The sequence below is a fragment of the Brassica napus genome, unplaced genomic scaffold (genome assembly GCF_020379485.1).
Source record: "Brassica napus cultivar Da-Ae unplaced genomic scaffold, Da-Ae ScsIHWf_1086;HRSCAF=1550, whole genome shotgun sequence".
NCBI lineage: Eukaryota > Viridiplantae > Streptophyta > Magnoliopsida > Brassicales > Brassicaceae > Brassica > Brassica napus.
The window spans coordinates 125,001-136,342 of NW_026014510.1; the positions used below are offsets into that span (position 1 = coordinate 125,001).

The 11,342-nt window shown below is 47.3% G+C and overlaps 1 protein-coding gene across 1 annotated transcript; it reads right to left on the reverse strand.

Annotated features, from left to right (window-relative positions):
• Positions 1–9,066: 9,066 nt before the first annotated feature.
• On the reverse strand, positions 9,067–10,641 carry LOC125595770. The gene is made up of 3 exons (XM_048771274.1): positions 10,447–10,641; positions 9,715–10,356; positions 9,067–9,549 (listed from the first exon to the last, which is right to left on the reverse strand). Exons 1-3 carry the CDS (start codon positions 10,639–10,641, stop codon positions 9,067–9,069), a joined length of 1,320 nt encoding a protein of 439 aa, XP_048627231.1.
• Positions 10,642–11,342: the final 701 nt, after the last annotated feature.

Sequence of the window (11,342 nt, forward strand, 5' to 3'; positions counted from 1 at the left end):
GGATCATCAGCCGTCTCGGGCCGATCACTTGCCGTCCACACCACTGATCTTAGGCGTTCTCTCCCCAGGCGCCATCTCCATCTCTTTTTCCTTCTCTCTGTCTCTCTGTCTGGTATCCATCTCCTCAGGCCTTGCTTCCCACGATCCGGTTTCTCCTGGAACAGCCAAGCCTCTCGCTGGTTCTCTCCTTGGATCGCCGGTTCTCTCTTCTCTTTATGGGGTTTGTCTCTTACGATTTTGGCAGAGGTTCCCCTCAAGAATTATGGATCCAGGGCTCTGTATTTATAGAGAGAGGGAGTCGGAACAGCCATGGGGCCTGTCATGTACCTGATCCTGGATAGGATCGTCTGGACGGACTGCGGTGCGAGGAAACGCACCAGTCAGGTCATATGACCTAAAGACAAGTATATCATGGCCTGAAGGTAAGGTTAAGGGCATCAGGAAGCTAAGGCATAGCTAATCCAAGAAGGAGACAAGCTCAAAGGAGCTGGACAAGCGAGCTGGTAGCTGGACAAGATCCAGGTGAAGCTCGATGAAGTGAGTGATCAGAATGGATCATGGGAAAACTAAGTCTAGGTCTGGAAATTGACCAAGGGACTTAGAAGGATTGAAGAAGATAAAGGAAAGAAGCTGTACTAAGAGTATGGCAGCTGGGCGGTGCGGTAAGCAAGCTTGACCAGCTAAGTGAAGAGTAGTGAAGCTCAGTGTAGCTCACTGAAGAGTGTGTCAGCTCCCTGAGCTAGATGGACTAGCTCACTCAGCTGGGTCAGCTGGGGATCAGCTCAACTCTGCTGGACTGAGTGTTCGAGTCTTGGGCAGTTGGTTCGGGTCTGGACAGTGACAAGGCAATGTGGATGACCCATGTGTACCAATGGGCTGGAGGGCTCTTGTGGTTCGGTCATGGGCGTGGGCAATCAGTCTGGGCCTTGTTTGGATTTGTCCAGGAGTGGTTTGGCAGTTCCAGGGCGTGTGGTAACTGCCATAGGCGAAAGGGTGCAATCTGTACCATTGATTAAATCAATGGCAAGAAATGATACCGAAGGGATGCAATGGTTAAGAAGTAACCACCCCTTCTCCTATATAAGGAAGGCAAGTCCGTGCCTTTGCAGGCACGCCAGGGCTTCCTTCTACACCATGAAACACAAAGAATCCAGAGAAAAATACAGAGAGTTGGTCGGATTCCCAATCCAAGATCCAGTGTGGTGTGAAGGCCATAAAGAGACAGTTTTGGGGCAAATCAAGGGGGAAGTTGAGAACGACCCTCTGAACGGTTTTGATCATTGTTGACAACACCCAAAGCCTTATCTGGAGCCTGTGAACACACGCAAATGGTGAGGAAAGGAGGGAGTTGGCCGGAATCCATTGCCAAGGGCCAATGCAGCCTTAAAGGGAGATTGGTGTGGAAAGCAGTTTCATGGGGAACAAAGAGGGAAGTGATGCACGACCTTTGGATGGTGATTGATCATGGATGATCATGTCTAAGGCTTCCTCTGTGTCTTGGGAACACACGCAATTGGTTAGGAGAGAAGGGGGAAAGCTTGACTCCACTCTCAAAGGCATGAACAGCCTTGAAGATGTATGCAGTATAGAAACTGGTTTCATGGAAGTTCCATGGAAGGAGTGATGGGCACGATCCATGGTTAGATCTTATCAATACTGGAAGTATGTGATAAGGGTTTGATGACGGCGTGCAAGGAGGAGCATGGACGCCCCTGATGAGGTAACAGGTGGGGACTGCAGACCATTGGACATAGTCTGGTACACTATGGGCTGATCTGGTCCTGCAGTTACACCTTACTCTGTTTTATGATTATTAATCATGTTATTTCTTCTTCTTATGATTGAGATTGATGATTAGACATAGTAGCACTGAACCATGGCTTGGCCGGTTCAGAAGAACCCTCCATGGCCTTGGTTTGGCAGCTAAGTCCGGATCTCCTACTTCCTGATGGATTTATGGCGATCTGACTTTGGAATCCTCTTAGTGGTGAATTATCATGAATTATCATGGTATTTGGGGATTTTTATCTGATTGATTTCGAGATGGTCAAGGTGGCCGGTGGGGCTGTTCTAGGTCGAGATCCATAGGATCGAGATTGGTTCTTGGAATTCTGACTTGACCATTCTCTTAGTTAAGATTTAGCATGAATTATCATGAATCCTAATGAGTTTTTAGGGATTGATTTAGAGATGGTCCCTTGGGCCGGTTTGGCTGATCTTGGCCGAGATCTATGGGATGGAGGCCGGTTCTGGGAAATCTGATTGGACCATTCTCTTAGTTATGATTTATCATGAATTGTCATGAATTTTAATTGACTTTTGGAGCAGGTTTGCTTGCAGTCGAAATTGCACCTGAGGGCATATTGGGGTCAGATCCTTGTGTTAGGATATCTGATCATATGTTTGTGTGCTGGAACATATTGTCACTTATGATATTGATCATAAGGAATTGCTGGTTATCAACCTTGGTGTTGGTAAGGCAGGCCGTGTGTGATCTGATCATGGGCAAGGATGGACGACCTGATCCTTGGATGATGGATCAAGGTGTCTGATCTGATTGATCAAAGGATGCACCGGTGGTAAAAGCAACACTAATCAGGTTCAGTGGGACATTGTTCCATGACTGATTAGGAAGTATGAAGACTCATCAGTTCTGAGTCATGTGGGGTGGTTGGTTGATTGACTCAGGATCTGATGGGCATTGTTAGTCCATGAGCTGGACTTGGTATCATAAGTTGATAAGGCAAAAAGGATGTGGGACAGTGCATGAGCCGGTAAGGGCCAGATGCATGTCCTTAGCTGTTTGAAGACTTCTCAAGGGTTACTTATGTCTGTGGGGATGGTTGGCTGAATGCCTAAGTACCTAAGGGAGTTGTTTTGTGTGTGTAAAGGAGCGGCACGCAGTATATGGCAGCTGGTCATAGCTCGGTCCTAGCTCACTTCGAGTGTGACAGCTCGATCAGCTAGTTTACGAGTTCCTTCAGCTACAGTAGCTGGGCCAATGAGCTAACAAGCTCCGGGAATGTGGCAAAGGTATGATCTGTCAATGTTGCATAGATCTAGATAGAATGGCTTAGGGGAACGGAACTTCTGATTGTATGACTTGGTCTAGGTTCAGGATCGACCTTGGAGCTAGCTGGCAGTTGTGTTTACTGACCAGTAGCTGAGGTGATCTGACCAGGCAAGTGTTAGATTGGTTTTAGACCAATGGTTAAGTAGATACTATTCCGCTGTGCATAAGTTGAAAGGTTCTAGCTAGGGAATGATTAAGGTAGTCCTGAGCTAGGATCTGAGTTAGCCCTCGCCAATGGGCGATATTTTAAATAAAGGGCAAAATTTTTAGAGGTTCGGTCCAGGTATGGACTGAGCGACGTGAGGCATCGACCGCGACCTAGTCGGCCGGGATCGGGTCTTACAGGTTGGTATCAGAGCATGCTTGATCCTGATACGGACAGTGCTCAAAGATGTTAAGTTCCAAACCGAATTTATTTCTGAAAACTGAGATAACTTGGAACCTTAGTTGTGGTGAGCCAAGTGAGAGTTGAGGTAAGTTTGGGTTTCATGCTTGTGAACGGGGAAGTTCCAAGATGAGCCGGCTTAGCCAAGATACACTCTTCCACGACAAGACCCTGAAAACATAAAGGTTAGCTTATCTAGTTATTTGGGAATAATAGACGGATTGGATGATGGACGCAATGCAAGATCTTTGTATGGACGACCTGGACAAGGGAAGTAACATGGACCAGAGAGTGGCTTAGGTTGAAAGAAACGTGCAGCACTCTCTTGGAGGTAAATGTTATTCCTTGGTGGCCGTTCAAAACAAGTGAGCATATGCAATGTTCATGTTAGTCTAAGGGAGACGCTACATGGCTAGTACATGAGTGGGCTTGTGATCAGATGGATCAGCTTGGACTCAGTGTAAGTCAAGGTAGGATTCCTTAAGATTGAGTGAATGGAATGGATCAATTCCAAGAGGAATTGGAAACACGATGTTAAGTATTTTAGTATGATGAGGATTGAGGTATACTATAAACACTTTTGTGAATGGTATGGGACGTTCACAGATGTGTGATGCTTTGGAGAATAGTATGGGACATTTTCCAAATGTGTGATCAAACCGAGATCCTACTCATCTAAGTACTTAATGATCGGTGGTGTGGAAACACATTATTTGATACTGGAGCTACATATAGTGTTGTGAGTCCAGGAATGGTTGGAAAAGGTTTGTTCCAGTATGGAACATGGGATGGTCTTGAACGAGTGAGTGCGGCCGGAGGGCAAGTTATGAACTCACTCGGTCTGGTTAAGGACATCCCTGTGGTGATCTTGGATAGGCCGATGCCTATAGATCTGATTGTTGTCCCCCTCAAGCATCATGAAGTGATCTTGGGCATGGACTGGTTGGGAAAGTATCGGGAAACTCTAGATTGTCACCGGGGAAGGGTGCAACTTGAGAATGAGTTTGGACCCCGATTAAGTACCAAGGAATCAAGCCAACCTCTTGTAGTTGGTGGTTTCAGCAGTCCAAGTATAACGGATGCTTGGAAATGGTTGTGAGGCCTTTTTGGCTACCATTTACACTGATGAGGTTGTAGGGGCCTGTGACCCAGAGGGTATACCGTTGGTTCGGGAATTTCAGGATGTGTTTGGGGCACTACAGGGCATTCCCCCTGATAGGGCTGACCCATTCATCATTGAATTGGAACCTGGAACGGCCCCATTATCTAAAAGTCCATATAGAATGGCACCGGCTCAGATGGCAGAGCTGAAGAAGCAACTTGAGGACTTGCTTGAGAAGGGGTTCATACGCCCTAGTGTATCACCTTGGGGAGCACCAGTCCTATTTGTTAAGAAAAAGGATGGTAGCTTTAGGTTGTGCATTCATTATAGGGGTTTCAGCAGGGTGACTGGGAAGAACAAGTACCCTTTACCCAGGATTGATGAATTGCTGGAATCATAAACCATATTGTCCAGGAAGGACTTAAGGGAACAGAACAATCTGTTACGACTCATGGTAGAGTGAGCAGCCTAAAGATTGGAACATGTTCGCTAGGACTTGGCTGGTGCATCGAGTGGCTTGGAGATTGGTTGAATCTACTAAGACTTGAGTACTCAGAACGCAACCTGGAGAGTTGGGTCAGTGACACAAGTCATGTCTTTGTATGGGTGCTTGATGAACCACTTGATAAGATTTTGGGTTAAATATCTATCAAGGGGGGAGACTTGTTGTGTATATGATGACCAAGACGTGGTCAGTGAGAAGGAACAAGGTGGGAGATGCAACGAATTGGTTAGAAAGAACCAATCGAGCATGCTCCATGTTCCGGGTACAAAGGAGTTCGGATGGAACCTTTGTCATGAGACAAGAGGTTAACACCACTGGATTCGAGGACGAATCCTTCGTAAGTGGGGGAGACTTGTCATGTCCCCGATCCTGGATAGGATCGTCTGGACGGACTGCGGTGCGAGGAAACGCACAAGTCAGGTCATATGACCTAAAGACAAGTATATCATGGCCTGAAGGTAAGGTTAAGGGCATCAGGAAGCTAAGGCATAGCTAATCCAAGAAGGAGACCAGCTCAAAGGAGCTGGACAAGCGAGCTGGTAGCTGGACAAGATCCAGGTGAAGCTCGATGAAGTGAGTGATCAGAATGGATCATGGAAAAACTAAGTCTAGGTCTGGAAATTGACCAAGGGACTTAGAAGGATTGAAGAAGATAAAGGAAAGAAGCTGTACTAAGAGTATGGCAGCTGGGCGGTGCGGTAAGCAAGCTCGACCAGCTAAGTGAAGAGTAGTGCAGCTCAGTGTAGCTCACTGAAGAGTGTGTCAGCTCCCTGAGCTAGATGGACTAGCTCACTCAGCTGGGTCAGCTGGGGATCAGCTCAACTCAGCTGGACTGAGTGTTCGAGTCTTGGGCAGTTGGTTCGGGTCTGGACAGTGACAAGGCCATGTGGATGACCCATGTGTACCAATGGGCTGGAGGGCTCTTGTGGTTGGGTCATGGGCGTGGGCAATCAGTCTGGGCCTTGTTTGGACTTTTCCAGGAGTGGTTTGGCAGTTCCAGGGCGTGTGGTAACTGCCATAGGCAAAAGGGTGCAATCTGTACCATTGATTAAATCAATGGCCAGAAATGATACCGAAGGGATGCAATGGTTAAGAAGTAACCACCCCTTCTCCTATATAAGGAAGGCAAGTCCGTGCCTTTGCAGGCACGCCAGGGCTTCCTTCTACACCCTGAAACACAAAGAATCCAGAGAAAAATACAGAGAGTTGGTCGGATTCCCAATCCAAGACCCATGGTGGTGTGAAGGCCATAAAGAGACAGTTTTGGGGCAGATCAAGGGGGAAGTTGAGAACGACCCTCTGAACGGTTTTGATCATTGTTGACAACACCCAAAGCCTTATCTGGAGCCTGTGAACACACGCAAATGGTGAGGAAAGGAGGGAGTTGGCCGGAATCCATTCCCAAGGGCCAATGCAGCCTTAAAGGGAGATTGGTGTGGAAAGCAGTTTCATGGGGAACAAAGAGGGAAGTGATGCACGACCTTTGGATGGTGATTGATCATGGATGATCATGTCTAAGGCTTCCTCTGTGTCTTGGGAACACACGCAATTGGTTAGGAGAGAAGGGGGAAGGCTTGACTCCACTCTCAAAGGCATGAACAGCCTTGAAGATGGATGCAGTATAGAAACTGGTTTCATGGAAGTTCCATGGAAGGAGTGATGGGCACGAACCATGGTTAGATCTTATCAATACTGGAAGTATGTGATAAGGGTTTGATGACGGCGTGCTAGGAGGAGCATGGACGCCCCTGATGAGGTAACAGGTGGGGACTGCAGACCATTGGACATAGTCTGGTACACTATGGGCTGATCTGGTCCTGCAGTTACACCTTACTCTGTTTTATGATTATTAATCATATTATTTCTTCTTCTTATGATTGAGATTGATGATTAGACATAGTAGCACTGAACCATGGCTTGGCCGGTTCAGAAGAACCCTCCATGGCCTTGGTTTGGCAGCTAAGTCCGGATCTCCTACTTCCTGATGGATTTATGGCGATCTGACTTTGGAATCCTCTTAGTGGTGAATTATCATGAATTATCATGGTATTTGGGGATTTTTATCTGATTGATTTCGAGATGGTCAAGGTGGCCGGTGGGGCTGTTCTAGGTCGAGATCCATAGGATCGAGATCGGTTCTTGGAATTCTGACTTGACCATTCTCTTAGTTAAGATTTATCATGAATTATCATGAATCCTAATGAGTTTTTAGGGATTGATTTAGAGATGGTCCCTTGGGCCGGTTTGGCTGATCTTGGCCGAGATCTATGGGATGGAGGCCGGTTCTGGGAAATCTGATTGGACCATTCTCTTAGTTATGATTTATCATGAATTGTCATGAATTTTAATTGATTTTTGGAGCAGGTTTGCTTGCAGTCGAAATTGCACCTGAGGGCATATTGGGGTCAGATCCTTGTGTTAGGATATCTGATCATATGTTTGTGTGCTGGAACATATTGTCACTTATGATATTGATCATAGGAATTGCTGGTCATCAACCTTGGTGTTGGTAAGGCAGGCCGTGTGTGATCTGATCATGGGCAAGGATGGACGACCTGATCCTTGGATGATGGATCAAGGTGTCTGATCTGATTGATCAAAGGATGCACCGGTGGTAAGAGCAACACTAATCAGGTTCAGTGGGACATTGTTCCATGACTGATTAGGAAGTATGAAGACTCATCAGTTCTGAGTCATGTGGGGTGGTTGGTTGATTGACTCAGGATCTGATGGGCATTGTTAGTCCATGAGCTGGACTTGGTATCATAAGTTGATAAGGCAAAAAGGATGTGGGACAGTGCATGAGCCGGTAAGGGCCAGATGCATGTCCTTAGCTGTTTGAAGACTTCTCAAGGGTTACTTATGTCTGTGGGGATGGTTGGCTGAATGACTAAGTACCTAAGGGAGTTGTTTTGTGTGTGTAAAGGAGCGGGACGCAGTATATGGCAGCTGGCCATAGCTCGGTCCTAGCTCACTTCGAGTGTGACAGCTCGATCAGCTAGTTTACGAGTTCCTTCAGCTACAGTAGCTGGGCCAATGAGCTAACAAGCTCCGGGAATGTGGCAAAGGTATGATCTGTCAATGTTGCATAGATCTAGATAGAATGGCTTAGGGGAACGGAACTTCTGATTGTATGACTTGGTCTAGGTTCAGGATCGACCTTGGAGCTAGCTGGCAGTTGTGTTTACTGACCAGTAGCTGAGGTGATCTGACCAGGCAAGTGTTAGATTGGTTTTAGACCAATGGTTAAGTAGATACTATTCCGCTGTGCATAAGTTGAAAGGTTCTAGCTAGGGAATGATTAAGGTAGTCTTGAGCTAGGATCTGAGTTAGCCCTCGCCAATGGGCGATATTTTAAATAAAGGGCAAAATTTTTAGAGGTTCGGTCCAGGTATGGACTGAGCGACGTGAGGCATCGACCGCGACCTAGTCGGCCGGGATCGGGTCTTACAGGGCCGAACGGGTGGGAGTTGTAACCGAAAAGGTGTCTCTCTCTCCTTTGCAACCGTTCGGCAATAACTGCCCCCAACCGGTCGTCAACTGCCTCCAACTGCTCATGTCCTTGTCCCTGTCGGTTCTCTATCCTGAAGCCAAGGCCAAGCCCTTTAACTGACCGTCCATACCGTAGCCGGACCATCTAACCAAACCACCATAACCGTCCTAGTAACCGCCCAACCATCCAGGACATGAACACTCGGCCCAGCTGAGTTGAGCTGACTGCTAGCTGGTCCCAGCTGAGTGAGGTAGTCCTTCTAGCTCCACGAGCTGATGCATGCTGACTGAGCTCCCATTGAGCTTCCCTGAGCTGCCCAAGCTCGGCCGCTGTCCCGTCCAGCTCCCACATCACTCGTCCAGCTCTATTAAACCCATTCTTTCTTCACCCTGGTTAAGTCTCAACACTTTGATGCCCTTAACTCTATGTCTGAGCCATGATACGCTTGTCTACTGGTCTAATGACCTGACTGGTGCATCTCCCCGCACCATGGCTCATCCCAACGATCCTATCTCGGACTGGGGACATGAGAAGTCTCCCCCACTTGGGATGGATTCGTCCTCGAATCCTCATCATGTGTTTCCTCGGGGACCACCTGATCATACCACTCAGGATACTCGGCCTTCATCCTTGCATCTGTTTCCCAAGTGATTACATCCTTGCCATTGTATTCCCACACGACCTTGATCATGGGAATGGTCTTCTTCCTTGTTGTCTTTTCTGTTCGATCCACTATGCGGACCGGCCTTGTCTCTAGAGTCAGATTCTTACCCAAATCTGTAGGGATCTCGTGTAGGACTATGTCCTCATCAGACAAACATTTTTGGAGTTGGGACACATGAAACATGTTGTGGAACGCATCCATGGCTGGTGGCAGTTCCAACTTATAAGCCACAGCCCCAACTATTTCTATGATTCTGAACGGACCCAAGTACCTAGGGTCTAGTTTTCTTCTGCCAGAAACTCTAGCCCTCCCTTTGAATGTGATCATCTTGAGATATACCAAGTCTTCAACTTCAAACTCAATATGTTTCCTTCGTCTATATGCATAACTCTTTTGACGATCCTGTGCTTCTTTCATTTTCTCCTTTAAGAACCTTATTTTCTCGGTGGTTTCTTCCACTATCTCAGGACCCAACATGCTCCTCTCCCCCACTTGGGTCCAGCATAATCGCGTCCTGCAAGGCCGTCCATACAGTGCTTCATAAGGTGACATCCCAATGCTAGTATGGAAACTGTTGTTGTAGGCAAACTCGACCAAGGGTAGATGCTTTTCCCATGAGTCGCCCCAATCCAACACCACGGCCCTTAACATGTCCTCCAATGTCTGGATTGTCCTCTCTGACTGCCCATCCGTCTGAGGATGATAGGCTGTGCTCATGTTCATTCTTGTTCCTAAGGCTTTTTGAAAAGCCTGCCAGAAGTAAGAGGTGAACCTAGAGTCTCTGTCCGAGACAATACTAGCCGACACTCCATGCTGACGTACTATCTCGTCCAAGTAAATCCTCACGATCTGATGCACTCCATCTCCTTTCTGTATTGGTAAGAAGTGGGCCGACTTGGTTAGTCTGTCAACCACCACCCAAACCGCATCCTTTTGGTTCCTGGTCGTAGGAAAACTGGTCACAAAATCCATTGTGATGTGATCCCACTTCCACCCTGGTATGGGGAGATTCTGGAGCATACCATTGGGCACTTGATGTTCGGCCTTCAGAAGCTGGCAAGTAGGACACCTCGCCACCCACTCGGCTGTTTTCATCCTTACGCAGTGATAGTACCTTTTTAAATCCCTATACATCTTATTCAGCATGGGGTGGACTGAGAACTTTGACTTATGAGCCTGACTCATAATCTCTTATTTAAGCCCCTTGCTGTTTGGAACACTTACTTGGCCATTCACCCTGATTGTTTCGTTGCTTGTGATCTGATTCTCCGTCTTATCGTTAAGAGCCACTTTTTGCAAGTTCTCATCCAAACTCTTGGCCTGCTGTATCCTGGTAAGTAGATCGGCCTGATCCACTTCCTCGGATCCCAATGGCTCATCACGTCCAACCAAGGAATTTAGATGTAGTGACCAAACCATCCCTTCTAGTTCATCCGCTTCTCTTTCGGCCGAGACATCTGCCCTTCTCCGGCTTAAGGCATCAGCCAATAGGTTAGCCTTGTCTAGATGGTATGATATGTCCAGATCATAATCAGCAACATACTCAATCCATCTTCTTTGTCTCAAGTTCAACTCAGGCTGAGTGAAAATGTACTTCAAGCTCTTATGATCAGTGAGAATCTGGACTTTGGCTCCGTACAGATACGATCTCTATATCTTCAAAGCAAACACCACGGCCGTCATCTCTAGATCATGGATCGGATTATTCCCTTCATGCTTTCTCAGCTGTCTCGAGGCATAAGCAATCACCTTCCCATGTTTCAGGACGTACCCCAACCCAGTGATGGACGCATCCGTATAGACCACATAAGGTTGATCTCCCTCCGGCAATACCAATATTGGTGCATTCGTCAGCATATCCTTTAGAGCTGAGAAACACTTCTCACACCCTTCATTCCAGGCAAACTTCACATCCTTGCCTGTAAGTCGTGTCATGGGTTGAGCCAAACTGGCAAACCCCTTGACATACTTTCTGTAGTAGCCGGCCAGCCCTAGGAAACTCCTAACCTCAGTAGCATTCCTAGGCTGTGGCCAATCTCGTATAGTCTGAACCTTCTCCGGATCTACTGACACGCCCTGATCAGACACAATGTGTCCAAGGAACCCAACGCTCTTCTGCC

Bases quoted from the DNA above. Each gene is read 5' to 3' on its own strand.
- LOC125595770 (XM_048771274.1), bottom strand. From the start codon at position 10,641: ATGGTTTGGTCACTACATCTAAATTCCTTGGTTGGACGTGATGAGCCA. The intron at 10,357-10,446 runs GTAAGTGTTCCA...ATGCTGAATAAG, and splicing joins CAATCAGGGTGAATGGCCAA to ATGTATAGGGATTTAAAAAG. The intron at 9,550-9,714 runs GTGGGGGAGAGG...GTATATCTCAAG, and splicing joins CGCGATTATGCTGGACCCAA to ATGATCACATTCAAAGGGAG.